The sequence below is a fragment of the Anas platyrhynchos genome, chromosome 29 (genome assembly GCF_047663525.1).
Source record: "Anas platyrhynchos isolate ZD024472 breed Pekin duck chromosome 29, IASCAAS_PekinDuck_T2T, whole genome shotgun sequence".
Lineage (NCBI taxonomy): Eukaryota > Metazoa > Chordata > Aves > Anseriformes > Anatidae > Anas > Anas platyrhynchos.
The window spans coordinates 424,688-441,396 of record NC_092615.1 but is presented as its reverse complement, the minus strand read 5'-3'; the positions used below and the strand labels follow the sequence as shown (position 1 = coordinate 441,396).

The 16,709-nt window shown below is 69.9% G+C and overlaps 1 protein-coding gene across 8 annotated transcripts; it reads right to left on the bottom strand.

Moving 5' to 3' along the window:
* PALM (paralemmin) lies at window positions 1–16,693 on the bottom strand. 8 transcript variants are annotated; one of them, XM_038169115.2, is made up of 9 exons: window positions 16,626–16,693; window positions 7,593–7,641; window positions 6,740–6,820; window positions 6,496–6,626; window positions 5,746–5,872; window positions 5,571–5,592; window positions 5,354–5,413; window positions 4,217–4,348; window positions 1–2,806 (listed from the first exon to the last, which is right to left on the bottom strand). In XM_038169115.2, the coding sequence occupies exons 1-9, from the start codon at window positions 16,676–16,678 to the stop codon at window positions 2,238–2,240; spliced, it is 1,224 nt and encodes a 407-aa protein (XP_038025043.1). In that variant the 5' UTR covers window positions 16,679–16,693; the 3' UTR covers window positions 1–2,237. The 8 variants fall into 8 exon arrangements, with proteins under 8 accessions (XP_038025043.1, XP_027328337.1, XP_071885216.1 ...); XM_027472536.3 differs by lacking the exon at window positions 16,626–16,693 and adding an exon at window positions 14,666–14,905; XM_072029115.1 differs by lacking the exon at window positions 16,626–16,693 and adding an exon at window positions 10,452–10,612.
* Window positions 16,694–16,709: the final 16 nt, after the last annotated feature.

The window sequence follows — 16,709 nt, the reverse complement described above, 5'->3', positions numbered from 1 at the left end:
TGGTTGTTCACACAGTTTTATTTGCTCGGTTCGGGTGTCTTACAAACAACGGGGGGGGGTGTTGGGGAGGGGGGGAACTTCAAACGGCTTCGTCACAAGTAAAAAGCACGGGGGGGGCGCGGGAAGTGCACTTCAGCTGAGCCAGGCGGGGGGACGGCGCGGGGCTCGCCGGGACGGGGCTGGGGCATGGCCGGGCTCCTCGCTGCTGCTGCCCCCCCGCAGCCCCAACCCACGGGGCCTGATCCTGACCCTGCCTCTGCCAGGGGCCAACGCTGGGTCCGAAGGCAACCGGGGGGCTGGGGGGTGCCGAGGGCAGCAGGGGGCCTGGTTGGGGATCAGCACCCGGGGAGGGGTGGTGGGAGGTGACGTGGGACCCCGCGGGGGACCCAGCCCTGACCCCCAGGGATTAATGGGGCCGATGCCCCCCAGCATCCAGCCCCAGCCCCCCACGTCACACACACCCTAGGACCGGGGGTCCGCCAGCCGTGTCCCTGCCAGTGGCAGGAGAGGCTCTGCCCCTGCCCCCACGGGGCTCTGCCTCTCCCAGAGGCTTTTGGTGCATGGCTCAGGGACAGGGCCCCCCCCAGGAGACCCCACACTGCAGCACCGCCAGCCCCCGAAGCCCCCCGCAGCCCCCAGCCCCTGCTCCCTGCCCTGCAGACACAACTGGGGTAAAGCCGCAGCCTCGGTGGCACTGGGGCAGCAGCTGGGACGTCGCAGCAGGGCCCCCGGCTTCGTGCTGCAGCAGGGACCCAGGCGGACCAGGACCTCGGGGACCGGGCTGGGGGAGCTGGGGGCTCCCAGCAGGAGCCCTGCCCGCGCTGGATGCTTTGCCAGCAGCTCCCAGGGTTTGGGCCAGGCTCAGCACCCACGGGTGCCCGGCCAGCCACGGTGGACCCCCCCCTGCTGCCCCAGAAGGTCTCAGTGGGGAGGAAACGCGAATGCTGGTGGTGAAATCCCCGCCGATGGGCTGGGGCGTGGGGCAGGGGAGTGGGGAGGCTGCTGGCGGTCCTGGCACGGGGCTACGGCCCCCACCTCCACCACGCCGCAGCCAGGGCAGAGACAGTGTCCCAGGGACACCCTGCACGGGACACCAGTCCCCCCAGCAGGCCCCAGTCCCAGCACCTGGGGTGAACTGGGCCGGGGACCTGACACTGGTGACCCGCAAGCCGGCTCTGCAAAGCTGCCTGGGGCCAGGAGGATGTGGTGAGGGTGCAGGGGCCACCCCAGGGCAGGGCTGGGGGGCTCTGGGCCACCCTCCCGCTGCTGCGGGGTATCACGGGCAGGTCCAAGCCCTGATCCCATCCCCGTGGGCTGGGACCCCCCGCTCCCCCGCTGCTCGCTGCCCCCAGCCATCGCCGCCCCCCTGGGTGGGCGGTGGGCACCCAGACACGGCCCCGCTCGCCCCCCTTGGGTGCTGGAGCCCAGTGACACCAGCAGGGCAGCTGAGGTGTTGGAACGGCCCCACGGCAGCGGTGGTGGCATCGGTACCTGGCCGGTGGCTGCCGTCACCACGAGCAGCAGGGCGAGGAGCCCCTGCATGGAGAGGAGAGTCCAGGAGAGCGGAGCCAGGCTCCCTGCACGGACCCAGGCTGCGCCTGCCCCGGGGGAGCTGTGCCTGGTCCACGGCACCCTGCACGCTCCTGGCACCGCTCCGACAGCCCGGCCGAGCCCAGCATCACGGAGCCGACGATGGCCAAGCCCCCGGCATGGAGCCGGGCCAGGGATGTGCTGGAGAAATGGCGCTGGAGGTGCAGGGGAAGGGCTGGCGGGGGGCTTCACGCCGTGCCTGCCGCGGGCTGGGTGACCGCGGGTCCTGCCGGCTGCTGGATTTGTCACTGACCCCTGGCCCGGCCGGCGTCCGTCTTCCAACGGCGGGTGGGAAATTGCTGGAGGAGGGAGGGAAACGCTCCCGGTGTGTGCGCCGGGGGGAGGCAGGGCCGTGGGGAGGGGCAGGCGAAACGTGGGGCGTGGGGGGGGGTCTCTAATAAATATTACACGCAGCACTGGGGGTGTCGCACGGAGCGGGCGTTGGACAGACGGGGCGAGCGATGCCACGGCCTCGGTGTGCTGCCGCCTTCGGCTTTACAGCCACCGCATTGGATTTCCCCGGTTCTTCAGAAAAAAGGGGGCTGCGTCTGGCCAGGGGGTAACCCTGTGTCCTGCGGGGCCGCGGGCCTGGGGAGCGGGGGCGGAGGGGCTCAGCGGGGGCAGCCTGCTCTGGCCGGCCGCGGGGCTCACATCACCGTGCAGCATTTGCAGCGCTGCTTCTTCGCGTCCATGTCCTGCTCGGCCTCCTTGGCTTCCGTGGCGTTGGCGCCCGGCTTCTGCCCGCCCGGGGCCTCCTCCCCCTGCTGCGGGGCGGCCGCAGGCTCCAGCGCGGTGCCGTTGGGCGGTGCGTGGTCCTTGCCCGCCGGCTCCAGCTTGCTCTCGGCGTCCTCGATCACCACCAGCTCGGCCTTGATGGTGCCCTCCAGCCCCAGCACCTTCTTGGTCTCGTTCTCGTCTTCCACGTTCTGGTAGCCCATGAAGATCATGGTGACCGGCTGCTCCCGGCTCGGCTCCGCGCCCTCGCCCGGCGGCAGCGCCGTGGAGTTTTCCCTTGGTTTCGCCTGCAGCCCGGTGATCTCCCTGCGCGGCGTCGGCTTCTGGCTGGACGGGGCGCTGCCGGCTGCCTCCTCGCCCGCCTTGGCCTCGCTCAGGGTCACCTCGTCCGCCTTGTGCAGGAGCTCGTCCACCTCCGAGGAGCTGAGCGGGTGCGCCCCGTTCTGCAGGGCCCCAGCCTCGGCGCTCACCGCGTGCACCACTGCGGGGACAAGAGCAGGAGGTGAGGGGTGGCGGGGAGGGGGCTCGGACTGCACCGGGACGAGCCCCGCTCGTGCAGCCCGGCTCCCCCGTGCTGTCCCCTTGTCCCCAGGCCAGGCTCACCTCCTGGCAGCCCCCGGCCCTCCCAGCCCCTGCTCCGTGCAGCGAGTGGCGCGGCTGCACCAACGGCACCACTGAGGAGCCGCTCCCAGCCCTTGGCACCTCTGAACCCAGGCCCCGGGCCGAGGCGATGCTTTGCAGCAGGTCCCCGAGCTGAGCGCCCGGTCCCACCACGCCCCAGTGCCTGCAGTGCCCGCGGGCCCCGTGCCCGCCGAGGGACGGGGTCTTCTGCTGCTGCTGCGCAGCACATGGGCACTGGCAGCGCTGCAGGGCAGGAGGAGCCGTGCTCGGCGGTGAGGGATGCACCCAGAGCATCGCATTTTCCACTTGACTTGGAGCATCATGTGATGATCAGTGCCACAGCCACGGAGCGCAGGCAGACGAGTGATAACAGATAATGACCGGGCCAGGCAGGGCTGGCTCAGCCTGGAGGGACCCGGGCTGCTCGCTGCCAGGGGGGCTCCGCGGCACCTCCTTGGGAAGGGGGGGTCCTGGGCCCCCTGGCAGCGCGGGGTCCCGCTGTGCTGAGGCAGGTGACTGATAGAGGTGGTGGAGGTGACGGAGGTGATGGAGGTGACGGTGACAGTCCCTCCTTCTGCAGGGAGGACGTCGTGGAGCAGGGCCAGCTGTGGCCAGCCCATGGAGCCCAGGGTCTGCTCAGCCACCGCAGCTCCCGGTCATTTTCCGCAGCTCCGCAGTCAGTCCTCGCTGACACAGCCGTCCCTCGGTGCCACCAGCACCATCAAAGCAGGTTCCTGGGGTGCCCCAAAAGCAGGCACTGCTCCCTATAGCTGCTTCTTCTCTGCACCCAGGGGATGGGCTCTGTGCTGCCAGCCTGGGTGGCGCAGGGTCGCAGCGATCCCCAGCAGCCCAGCTGCTCAGCCACATCCTGTCCCTGGCCGGGAGGTGCCTGTGACATGGACGCGATGCCAGTACCATCGCCTCGCTGGTGAGACGCTGTTTGGTTTAACAGAGCTCCTGGAGCTCTGGACACAGCCGATCCTCTTCCGTGCTCCCCATCAGCACAGGGCCTTGATGTGCAAACCCAGGCTGGCCCCTCAGGACCATCCACATCATGGTGCTGGGCTGGCTCCCACGCCGGGCTGGCTGGGGCGCAGGACGGGCTGTCGAGGGCTTGCCCTGAGCCAGTTCCCCCGTGGAGCCGGTGGAGGCAGCAGGAGCCGCCCCGGCCCTTCCTCACCCTGGTGCCCACGGGATGCTCGGGCAGCTGGGCCCTCGTCCCCTGCCCTGTGCTCCTGACGCCTGCCGGCGGTGCGGGATGGGGCCCTACCTTTTAGCTCATCCTCGTACACTTTGACCCCCTGCAGACAATGGTTCTGGGGGAGAAGGGTGGTGCTGGACAGGACCTTGGTCTCCCCAGTAACTCTGTCCTTCTCCACCGTGATCTCCACTGAGTACATGGCTGGGACACAAAGAGCACAGTGAGCGTCACGGCGGCCCCGGCCCTCCCCAGCCCGTGCTCAGCAGCCAGCAGCGGGCAGGCGCAGCGGCACGGCGCGGTGCTCAGCGGTGCTCAGCGGTGCTCAGCGGTGCTCAGCGGCGTTAGCAAGGCAGCAGGCTGCAGCGAGGAGGAGTGGAGGCAGAGGCAGGTGCGACATCCCGGGCACAGCCCTCCTACAGGACCCACAGGGCTCTCACCGTCCTGGTGCTGCCGGCATCCCCTTACCTCTGTCTGTCCGGCCAGCGAGCGGGGCCAACCGCGGGGGCCTGGGCTCGGAGCCAGGATCACGCTCGTGGGACGCGGCGCTGAGGGCGCTGGTGCTGTCCAAGGGGGCCGGGCAGCCCCTGCGCTCCGTGGGACGGGCAATCCTCGGCACCGATCCTTCAGCTCCCCGGCTGCTTCCCGCAGGCACTGGGGTCACCGTGGCCCGGTGGCACTCGGCTCCGTGGGCACAGAGCTGGGTTCTGGGTTCTTCCCGGTGCCACAGCTCGGTCTGAGCGTCCCCAGACCAGAGCGAATCTCTCCAGGAGCTCCAGCCCCGTCCCAGCACAGGCAGCTCGGTGCCGGCTGCTGCAGCCCCGCAGCCCCTGCCTGCTCCCCGCACCTCTGCAAGCCCCCGTGGGCAGGCAGCCCCGGCCCCGGCCCCGCGTCTCTGCTCGCCCTCGCACCGAGAAGCCACAAACAGCAGGAGGCAAAGGATGAAACTGGAGCAGAGACATGGAATAGGGAGGGGATGGGGGCCCTGAACTGCAAACCAGCCGCGGGATCCCACTGAACACGAACCCTGCGATGGCAAATAACCGATATTTGATGCCCTAGGCTTGGAAACTCATGGAGCGGTGGGGATCATTGGTGGCAGGGCTGCAGGACGGGCTGAGCACTGAGTGGTGAGCTGAAAGATGCCACGGGGCGGGAGGAGGGAAGCAACCAGGAGGGAGTGCTCCTCGCGTGGCAGCGGGCACGTACCTGCCTTCATCATGTCCGTGCCTTCCACCGCCTTCATGGGGCTGCTGGAGACCTTCTTGGCTGGGGGTGGAGAGGAGAAGCGACGCCCTGAGCTGAGCCCCAGCCACCCACGTGCCCCACACGCGCCCACGGGAGGGCCCCGGGGCAGACAGAGCCTCCTGCTGCCACCTGGACGGGCTCCCCCTGCACGGGGGACGTGGGGTGCAGGGTCACCTACCTACGGCTGTGCCCAGGGGACTCTGCAAGACAGAAGAGCGAGGTTAGGAGCAGGGGACGCCCTGCACCGTGCACCCAGCCCCAGTGGCGAGGCACCAAGCACAGACCCCCCCAGACGCAGCCCCTCGCCCCCTCACCCCCTGCCCACCCTGCCCGCAGGGTTTGGCCGTGCCCACCTTCTGCGCGTTGGGGACGATCTCGGCCTTCTCCTCCTTGGCCGGCACCGCCGCCACCTCGGCCAGGTTCTCCTTGGTGGACGCCACCGAGCTGCTGTTCTCCAGCGTCTCCAGCTCCTTCTCCAGCCTGGGGAAGGAACCGGGCCGGGGGCTGCGCTCAGACCGGGGAGCACGGAGCAGCGCCACGCAGCCAGGGACAGACGGACAGACCGACACCAACCCCCCCCCCGCGGGCTCTGAGCCCCACCACCGGCTGGTGGCACAGAGTGGCACAGAGCGACCCCACCTCATCCACGTTTTGCTCCCAGAAACATTCATCCTGATCACATTCCCCAGGAAAAAGCCCCGGCCATCGGCCTGGCAAAACCCCCCCCCGGCCCCCAGAGCCCCCCCCATGTCCCCCACGTCCCCCCCGTGTGAACCAGGGCACCTCCGCCCAGCCTTTGGTTCCGTCTCCCCGCGAGCTGCCCGGAGGAATGCCCCGCGCCATTACACGGACACAAAGCCCCCTTCGTGCCTGGCCGCCCTGCTCGGATGCTCGGTAATTAACCGGTAATTAACGAGCGCAGCCAGGGACCGGGTGCATTCCTGCCGGGCTGCCGGGACACCGCTGGGGGGTCCCTGCCCCTTTCTCCCCATCAGCGTCCCGGCACTGGGGGGCTGGGAGGGGGCTGCCCCCCCTCACCTCCTGTCATGACCACCCAAGGGCTCCCCGGCACCAGCCCGCACCGCCACCCCCGGCCCCGTTACCTCTGGATGGTTTCCTCCAGCTCCTTGGTCTTCACTTCATCCTCCTGCATTTGCTTCTTCATCGCCTCATCCTCCTCGGAGGCGGAGGACGGGGCCCCCTCCAGCAGCCACCTCTCCCGCAGAGCCTTGGACTGGGGAGCACGGGGGGGAGGGGGGGTCACGGTCACGGTCCTGTCACCCCCGGGGCCGGGGGCTCCGGCCCATCCCTGGAGCAGAGGAGGGGTCCCCGGGGGGGGGTCCTCACCTTGAGGTGCTGCAGCTGCCGCCGGTCATCCTCGAGCTGCCGCCTCTTGTTCTCGATCTCCGTCTGGCGTTTCCGCTTCTCCTGTGGGGACGGGACAGCGGCACAGCCGGGGTCAGCCTGGGGCAGGGGCAGCAGCGGGCACGGCCGGCGGGGGGGCGCCTCCATCCCGGGGGGGGCAGCCTCCGGGCTCGGGTCTGCACAGCTGGAGCCCCTCGTCCGCCCCCTCCCCCGGGGGACTGCACCTCGCCAGCCCAGCGCTGGGGGAAACTGAGGCAGGGAGGGCGCAGAGCAGGGGCTCTTTCTGCCTGGCCCTGCTGAGCAAGAGCCGGTGTCGGGAACCCAGCCCCGCGCGGCCTCTTCCCCCGGCCCCGCCTCGCTGCACATCCTGGGGTCGGTCCAGATTATTTTAGCAGAGTCAGTCCCAGTCCCGGGAAGCGTCACTCGCTTTTTTTCCTCCTCTGGCCCCAAACAATTTGCCCTTTGTACAGCGCAGATCGGCCGATAGCGATGGGGATGGGGAGTGGGGAGCTGGCAGCCGCCGGCGGCACCGGGGGCCAGGGAGCTGCTGCGGGGCAGGGGCAGGGGCAGGGGCAGGGCAGAGCCTGCACCACGCAGGGCCGCGTCCTGCACGAGCCCCAGCCCTCGGGAAGGGCAAAGGGGGGCTCCTCACTCGTTTCCCTCTCCCTCGGGGCTCATCAAGGTGCCACTTCGTTAATTAACCCTCCCAGCCACCAGCTCTGCCCCTGGTCCAGAGGTGCAGAACCAAGCCCCGGGGGTCCAGGGGGGTCACCTCCTTGGGGTCGGGACACGGGGCCAGCAGCCAGGTGCCGCCTGCTCACCCGAGGGGACTCACCGCGATGGCCTGCAGCCTCTCCTGCTGAAGGGTGCTGGTCTCCACGGCCCTGCAAGAGAGCACAGAGCGGCCGTGAAGCGCGCTGAATGCGGACATTGTGCCGGACACCGCGCACAGACAAAGGCCGAGCTCGTCCCTTCCGCCGGCTGCTGCCTCCCCTGCCCTTCGCCACCCCGCAGCTGAGCACTCCTCGCCCCGCACGTCTCCTCCAGGCACCCGCTCCCTGCTCGCCGCCGTCCCCGTGCTGCTGGCAGTGACCCCGCGGCACGCAGGTGGACGTGGTACCCACCGAAGTGCTGGAGCGGGGCGCTTCTGGCCGCCCCCTGCTCCACCCGCCTCGCACTGCCCATGGTGAGCCCCTTCCTTGGCTGCCGACACCTTTCCTGCACAGAGACCCCTCCGCTGTGCGCACAGGCACACGCGTGCAGACACGGACACACCAAGGAGCACAGACACGGGGATGTGCACAGACACAGCGCCACGCGCATGCAGGCACAGACACACGGACGTGCACAGACACACGGCCCCGACGTGCCGCAGAGCACCAGGTGCGGGCGCAGCCGGGCTGGAGACGCCCGCCCGGGGCCCGTCTGAGACCTGGGGAGGCTGCGGTGCCGCCGGGAGCAGGCGGGCTGCGTGCCAGCCGATGCTAACGAAGCGCTGAGCTGCGGCAGTAATTAGGGTGGGAGGCTCAGCGGTGGCGTAAGGCGATGGATCGTTGCCATTTGCTTGCCAGAGCGAGGGACGGCGGAGCCCGGGAGGGGGCAGGAGCAAAGGGAGCGAGTCTTGGGGAGAAACGGGCCAAGTGCGAACCCATTTTCGCAGCTCCCCTGCAAGTGCCCCTCTGCTCATCCCCTCCCAGCTGCCCTCCGACGGTGCTGTGTTCTGGCTGTTTTCCCCATCCCCACCCCAAGCAAAACATTTCCATGGCATGCAAAACATTGCTGCTTCCAGAAAGCCCCGGAAAAACAACGGGGACATTTCCTGAAGGGGTCATGGAAAACGTGATGCCCCACGGTGACATTCACCTGCTCCCCGCACACGGCACCCCCCCGGGGCCAGGCCTGGCCCCACGTCCTGCTGGTACGAGAGGAGCCCCCCCCGCCTCCGTCCTCCTCCCCCAGGAAGGCAGCGGTTCCCCCGCACCCGGATCCTGGCAGCGCGTGAAATCAGGGCCAGACAAACAAAGCGGGGCCGGTGCCGCTTTGGGGCGGTTATTTTGGTGCAGTTTGGGGTGATGCCGTGGCTGCTCCGCACACGCACGCATGCGCCCGCCCGCTGTCAGCAGCCTCCATTTGTCAGCGGGCTGGCAGCCCGCCTGCCGTCCCCACGCTGCGCCCGAGCTGGGAAATTAAATACTGAAAACCCCAAAGGGAGGCGGAGCGGCCGCGGGTCCCGTTCTCACCCCTGCTCCCTGCTCCCTGCTCCCTGTCCCGCAGGAAGCAGAGGGCACCGGGGGCCGGCCCTGCTCCATCCCCACCGTCCTGACCCCCTGCAGCCCCCAGACCGCCTGCACCCTGCAGACACCCCTCGGCAGCCCCCCCACCCGTGGACTCTCCAAGGGCCCCCCGTGCCCTCCCCTGCGCCAGCCGTGGGACCAGGCAGCCCCGGGGTGCCCCGTGCCAGGACCACCCTGCTCCGGGGCTGGGGCACCCTCTGAGCCCGGCTCTCGGCACCCCGGCCTCGGAGGACTTTGGCCCAAAGCCTGTTTCTTTCCTGGATCTTGCCCTGTGCAACAGATCCAAACTTTTTCAGTGTTCCTGAAACGTTCTGTTCTGCTTTTCCTCCATCCTCTTTATTTTCCATTATTTGCTGAAGCCTCTGCATTCCCGGGGTGAACGCCAGGAATCTTCCTGGCCCAGGGAAAGGCGCAGAACAGGCTGGACGCCCCCTTGCTGCCCCCCCGGACCCAGCCCCGGGTGCACCCCAGCCCTGCCACAAGGCTCCGGGTTGCTCATCCCTCAACCCCGGACCCCGAGAAGGAGCAGGGTGGGGCTGACCCCGGAGCCCCCAGACCCCTACCCACGGGGACAGGGCGTGGGGGCAGAAGGGTGGGCGGGGGGGCTCCTACAGCCCCCTCCAGCCCCCCAGTCCCTGCCCTGCACCATCCCAGGGGGGTCACCGTGCTTCATAGGGCCCCCAGGGCTGGGGGCTGGTGAGTGGAGCCCCGGGGTGGGCTGGGGCTGGGGTCACCCCGGGCTCCCCCCAAGCAGCTGCTCCCCAGCCCCGGCTGTCCCGGGGGGCAGCAGCCCCAGGAAGAGGGACAAGGGACGAGGGACGAGGGACGAGGGATGAGGGATGGCCGCGCCAAGCCGGGCGCCCTGGCAACATCACCATGGCAACGGCGCCCTGGCAACGGCGCCATGGCAACGCGGGAGGGAGGATGCTGAGCCCCGGGGACCGAGGGGGCCCAGCAGCAGGGCTGGGGCCAGGGCGCAGCCGGGCCAAGGACTCAGCAGCGCCAAGCTCCAGCCTCAGCCGGGGTGCCTGGAGGGGCAGAAAGGAGCCCCCTGGGGCACCAGGTCTGGGGCCGGCACCCCCCTCGGGAACCATAAGGGCAGAAAAAAAAACAACAAAGCAACCCCTTCCTCCGCCGCGCCTCATTTCACCCGGTCTCGTGCGCTCCTGCAAACAGGTTCATGCTTCGCCCGCTGCCCTCCGCACGCACGTCCCAGCCCTGCCCGTCCCGGGGCAGCTCCTCCAGCCGGTTCCGATGCGCCTCGTGGCCGTGGCACAACAAATGAGGCCGCTGGGTCCGGGGGCACGGACGGCACCGGGGGAACTCCCCCTGCTACGGCAGCAGTCCTCGGGCAGAGCCACGCGCCCACGTGTGCGCACGCACGCGCCCCGAGCACGCACCGCGCTCCCTGCCCGGCTCTCCAGCTCTTTCCAGCCCTGCTGATGCCGCTGTTTCCACCATCACAAGGGAAGCCCGTGACCTTTTGTCTCCTCCCCGCCTGACATGAAACAATAATGTTTATTTGCCTTCCTCTGTTTTTTCCCATTAGCTCATCCAAATGTGCGAAGAGCCGTTTCAAGCTGCTCCTCCGCTCCCCTGACCTCCGCTCCGTTCCCACCCGCTCAGCTCCGAGCCAGAGCGCAGGGCAGGGAGAGGCCCCGGCGAGACGAGCCCTGGTGCGGGGCCCAGCACGGGTGCAAGCAGCAGCAGCTCAGGCAGCCACGCAGGAGCGGTGCTGGTGTACACCAAGAGCCAGACCCCCGGGGAAAGCAGGCCCTGAGTGCTGCTGCCGTGGGGCAGCCACAAGCCCCCCAAAGCACCGCCACGGGCAGCGGGGCCGCCCTCAAACACCCTCACCCGTAGCTGGGTGTGGAGGGGAGGGGGCTGCAGCAGCCCGGGGCCGACAGCCATCGACAGCGAAGGCAAATAAATCATCAGCCAGCAGGCTGGAAGGGAAGGGACAAGGAAAGGCCGGGCCCCCGCTGCGCGCAGCCGGGCTGCCTGGGGAGGGGATGGGATTGGGAGGGGTGGGAGGCAGGAGGAGGGGTGGCAGCTCCCGAAAACGCAGGATGCATTAGAGCAGCAGAGCTGCCTGATTGATTCTCGGGGCTGAGACGTGGGCTGGGAGTGCCAGGAGAAAATGGATCCTATGAATATTTGATGAACGGAGGCTCAAGGAGAGAGTTTGATTGGAAAATTACAGATCTTTCAAACAATGGTTCGAGTGCCCTCCAAACACTTGGGTTTCCAGCTCCCTCCCAGTTAGAGGAGCAAGGCTCCACTAGGAAACACCCACACGATTTATGAATGAGAGCAGAGCCTCCCCCCGGGCAGCCCAGCAGCTCCAGCACCAGCTGGGGACGTGGCCACCCCAGCGGTGTCACGTTGTCCCCGCTCCTCGCTCCTTCGAGGCACCACAGCTTTCCCACGCCAGCGCCAGGAAGATGAAGGCACACGAGGCTCCTCACATCCCGCAGGGATGCGGTTCATGTGCAGAGCCCTGGCAGGACACCGAGCCCTGAGCCAGCACCCGCAGCCCCCGGCGGGGAGCTCTGTCCTCACACCACGTCCAGCTCCTCCGCACGAGGAAGCACCTGCCTGGAGCAGGTCCAGCCTGGGCTCCCCTCCCTGACGGGAGCTCCGGGGCTGCTGGAGGCCTCATCCTCACCCCCCGGGACTGTCTGGGGCCTGAGGGGCCCCGCTCCCCTCCCAGTGGGTGCGAGTGCTAAGTACAGATCAGGGCCCCGCCGCCGCCTCTGCCTCCAGCCCCGAGCTCTGTGCCCTCCCTCAGGCCTGTCCTGACCCCTCAGACCTGTGCACGTCCTTTCCACGTCCCAGCCTTGCTCTTCGGCAACCAGTGTGGGGGGCCCAGGAGAGGCTCCCCCAGGCAGAGCCCCCTGCCCGCCCGCCCCAGCCCCACTTCCAGTGCCGAAGCCCATCTGGCCGAGCCCGGCGCGGTGCGGAAGGTGTGAGCTGCCCCCCCAGCGCAGGGGAAAGTGGCTATTTCTGGCCAGGAACCAGGAGAGCTTGCAGCAGCAGTTTCCCAAGGAAACCTGCTCTTGCTCCAGTTCCTGCCCAGCCCGGCGCACTTGAGGGGCTGCGGGGCCACGGCTGGCGGCTGCGGGGCCGAGCTCCGAGCCCCGGTTCCTGGCGCGGGGGCTGCGGTGCCATTGTGCGGCTGTCTGCGGCCGAGCTTTATGGCTTCCTCCGGGACATTTGGGAACCACGGCGGACCGGGTTTTACTTCATCACAGAGGCACGTGGAGGGGAGAGCAGGACCCCGAGTCCCACCCAGCGGGAGAGCCCCCAGGTTACCCCCAGGGCTGAAATCTCCCTCCTGCCCCTCTGCAAGGCTCTGGGCTCCTGATCAGGGCTAGGGACGATGGGGAAGGGCAGGAGCAGGAGAGCACCCAGCTCCCGAGGAGGCCAGAAGGCTGGGGGAGGCACAACAAGGCACAGGGAAGAGCTGTCAGAGCAGCCAGAAGTGGAGATGCAAAATCTCCAGCTACTCAGCAGCATCAATAGCAGCAGGAGCAGGGGACAGCAGAGCAGCCCCGATGGGACCCGCAGCTCTTACAGAGCTGGAAGCTTTTAGCCAAACCTCCCTTGGCACCAGCAGCTCACCGCGGCCAGCACCCTCCTCCAGCTGCTGCCAACGCCAAGGAAAGGCAAGAGCCAGCCCAAGCCCGGAGCACGCTGCCCAACGCGCATTAGCGGCCGCAGAGCCAGGCCTGGGTCCAGGGAGTGCTTTGCCGTGGGCCTCTCCTGACCCGGGGCTTTCCTATGTCCCCATCCCAGTGACCAGGGGCTGAATTTATCAGAGCACGACTGACCCGCGGTGGAAGCCGGCGCAGGAGCGCTGGAGCTGTAGGTCTGCTCACACCCCCACAGCTGCCCAGGGAGAACACGTGTCGGCACGCCAGCCAGCAGTAACTTTTGCACATGTGTTCCAGCCCAAAATCTCAAGCCCCATCTCCAGGAGAGACAAACCCTGAGCGCCCAGGAGGGGCTGCGCTGAAGCTGCCCAAACAGAAGCTGCGCACGCTGGGGCTCTGCTTCACTGCTCAGCCCCGTGCTCACCTCTCACCTCCAGGGCACGTTTCCCTAGCCGGGATTTTAGTCAAGAGGAGAACAGTCTGGTATTTCCAGCACACAGACAACAGCCCTGGCACATTCCCAAAGGGCTCCTTGTCCCTGGGGGCTGCCAGCGGGGTCTATCCCTCAGCCCCCATTGTCAGAGGGGCTCTGGAGGGAGGAGTGGAGCTGGGAGATGTGGCCTGGGGGAGCTGGGGACAGGAGCTGCCACCCTGCCCTGAGCTGTCACCAGGCCTGGGGGCTGGCCCCCTCCCCATTTCCATCCCAAACGTTGCACCCAGGCCTCTGAAACCCTCCCAGGCCCCTGCTGGTGCCTCCCCCACCACTCTCAGCGAGCCAGAATCCAACCCCAACAGCAGGCAGCAACCACCCCGACCGCCTCCAGCACCCCCAGCAGGGCTCCCCCAAACCGGGGGCAGCCGGCAGCCGAGCAGGACCAGTCGAGCACCCAGCACCTCATTAGCAGGCAGCCCATTAATTGGTGCGGGGCGAGGCGCTCACAAGGAGCAGGCCCCCAGGCTGGGCTGGATGGATGCCCCCCAAAGCCCCCGGTGCCAAACCCAGGAGATGCCGGGGTCCCCATCGTGCCGGGGGGGGACTGGAGGGAAGGGAAGGCCTGGGTGTGATGGGGCTGCCCCTGCTGGCACCTGGCTTTGAGCAGCCGCCCCCTGCCCTCCCGAGGGGCACGACCAGCACGGGCAGGGCGCCCCCCACCCGTGGCCCCCTCTCCCCATCCGCCCGCGGAGCCCCGCGCCCAGCCCGGAGCCGGCCGCAGGCAGCAGCCGAGCGGGGCAGGGCCCCACCGCGGCACACAAAGAAGGTCGGGGCCGGGAGAGCATCCCCGGGCTCGCCCGGAGCCCCCCCCCCCGGCAGGAGCCGGGCTGCGAGAAGCCCCCGGGGCTGCCCCCCAGGCCCCTCGCCGAGGGATGGGGGCTGCGTGCGCAGGGAGGGGGCCGCGGGCTCCCCGCCACCCACTCGCCCCCAGCCACACGCAGAAGCAACAACAGGTCCGAGCCGCCCAAATCGCCGCCCTTCCACCCCCCCCCCCCCCCCAGCAGGGACTCGCCCCCCGCAGCCCCCGCGCCAGCCCCGGGCCCCCACCGCCGCCCCCCGGCACCCCGCGGCAGGGAGGGGGGGGGCAGGCACCGGGGGCAGCCCCCACCGAGCAGCAGCGGGGGCCGAGCCCCCGGCACCGGGGCGGACGCGGCACCGAGGATGGGGGCCCCGAGCCCCCGGTTCTGGAACGCGAGACCCCGGGACCGGCGGGGTGGGGGTGGGGGGGGCGCGAGTCCCGGTTCTGGGGGTCCGGGAGCCCCGCACCGGGAGGAGGGGGGGGGACACGCGAGCCGCCGGTGTCGCCTCCCCGAGCCCTCGGTACCGCGACCCCGCCGTGGGGAGCGCAGGGGGGGGTCCGGAGCCCCAGCCCCCACCCCGGCACTGCGGTGCGCGGCACCGGGGGACCCGCGGCCCGGTGCGGGGGTGCCGGGGGGGTGGGGGGCGGCGCGGCCCCGGTACTCACTCCATCTTCCAGGCGGGCTCCGCGGGTCCGGGGCGGGGGCGTTGGGGTGGGGGGGGATAAGGGGGGGCCGGACGAGGCGCGGCGGAGCGGGGCCGGCGGCCGCCGGCGTCCCGGCGCTCAGGGCCCGGCGGGCGGCGGCATCCCCGGCGGGGCTGCGGGATGCGCAGGGATGGCGGGGCCGCGCCGGTGCCGCCGCCTCCCGCACAGCTCCGTCTGCCGGGCGCGCCCCGCCACTGCCGCCGCCCCTCACCCGGCCTCGGGGCGCGGCGCTCCCCGCCCGCCGCCGCCGCCCCCGGGCGCTCCCGCGGCCGCTTTCGGGGTGCGGGGACCCCGAAGCCGGGTCCGGCTGCGAGGAACCGGGGGGGCCGCGGGCGCTGCCGGCTCCTGCCCGAGCCCCCCGCCCCGGGCTGAGCCCCCCACCCCGGGAGGGGTCCCCCGGTTCCGGCCGGACGCCCCGCTCCCAGCACCTCCACACAACCCCGGGGGTGCCAGGAGCGACCCTCAGCAGGGCCGGGGCTGCCCCCCCCCCCCCCCCCCCCGGCTCCCCCTTTTCCCGCTGACAGTTTTGTTGGGTAAACGCTGGCAAACTGACACAGGAAGCCCGGGCCGAGGCTCAAACCACGACGGTGTGAAGAAATCCAGGGGCACGAGCTCCTCACCCACCCCGGAGTGAGCCCAGCTCCATGGCAGGGGCACCCCAACCACGGGACCCCCAACCACGGGACCCCCAACCACGGGACCCCCAACCACGGGACCCCCAACCACGGGACCCCCAGCTGTCAGACCCCCGGCCCTCCCAGCTGGGGATCCGGACCAGGGATTGCAGCCCCCGTGCATGGGCACAGGCCCAGAGCCACGCAGCATCCCTGGGGGGGTGGCATGGGCGCTGCCACATGCTGGGGAGTGTCCCCAGGCCATGGCAGGGCCCTGCTCGCCCCCGCTGTGCCAAGAGCAGGATTTCATCCCAGTTAGTTCAAGGCACGAGAGCCACCAGGCCGGGGCTGGAAGCTGCTCTGCTTTCACTCTTCCTTCCTTAACCCGCTCCCCTCCCAGCGAGCAGCCCGATCCAAGGGAGGCTGCCGAGCGGTGCCGCAGGCCAGGCTGGCTCCGCAGCCCTGGGGACAGCGAGCCTGAGCCCCCCCCCAGGCCTGCAGAGCCCACACAGACCAGAACATTGCACTCCCCATGCCCCCCACTCCATCGTGATTGCACAAGGCAGCAACACCCTGAGGAGGAAACCCGCCAGCATCCGCACCGTGACTGCACCCACAGCACCCCCCCTCCAGGGCTATTTAACCCCCCCCACGCACCCCAGGTGGCCCCACAGGAGGTGGCAGAGGCCCACACCGCACCAGCATGGTCACCGCTCTGCTCATCCTCAGCCTGGGGGGCTCCATGCTGCTCCCGGCGCTGGGCCCAGCAGGTAACGGGGCGGCCGGGGCTGCGGGGCCGGTCCCCCCCAGCCAGCCAGGGTGGGGACAAGGGGCCTGGGGCTGGAGCCTGAGCACCCGTGGGTGGCGCTGGGGTCCCCCCGCAGCCGCTGAGCGCCCGCACCCCCCAGGTGCCCACGGCAGCCGGGTGATCGGGGGGAAGGCAGCGCTGCCCCACTCCTGGCCCTTCATCGCCTCCATCCAGATGGACGGGCAGCACTTCTGCGGGGGCTTCCTCGTCTGGCCCAAGTGGGTGATGACAGCAGCCCACTGCCCCATCCCCAGGTGAGCGGCACTCCGGGGGGGGGCACGGGCTCCGGTCCCCTCCGCAGGGCACGGCGTGGCCCCGTGGGGACCTGGCCCCACCTGGATGGATGCTCCCGTCCTGGGGGGGTTACGTGGTGCTGGAGCAGCCCCCCCCGCCTGCCCGTTCCCCTTCTGTTCTCCGTCCCCGGGGGCCCCCAGCCCACTCACGGTCCCCCCGGGGCCGCAGGCGCAACCCCTCAGTGCGCGTGGTGCTGGGCGCCCACCGGCTGGAGCAGCCCGAGGAGTCGCAGCAGGTCTTCGGCGTGGAGGAGTCCATCGCGCACCCCCTCTACGACCCCCGCACGGTG

Coding starts and splice junctions, on each gene's coding strand:
- PALM (XM_072029112.1), bottom strand. CDS start 8,444: ATGAGCAGAGGGGCACTTGCAGGGGAGCTGCGAAAATGGGTTCGCACT. Junction 6,627..6,739: donor GGCAGCTGCAGCACCTCAAG/GTGAGGACCCCC, acceptor CGTGCTCCCCAG/TCCAAGGCTCTGCGGGAGAG. Junction 5,873..6,495: donor CTGGAGGAAACCATCCAGAG/GTAACGGGGCCG, acceptor TTCCTTCCCCAG/GCTGGAGAAGGAGCTGGAGA.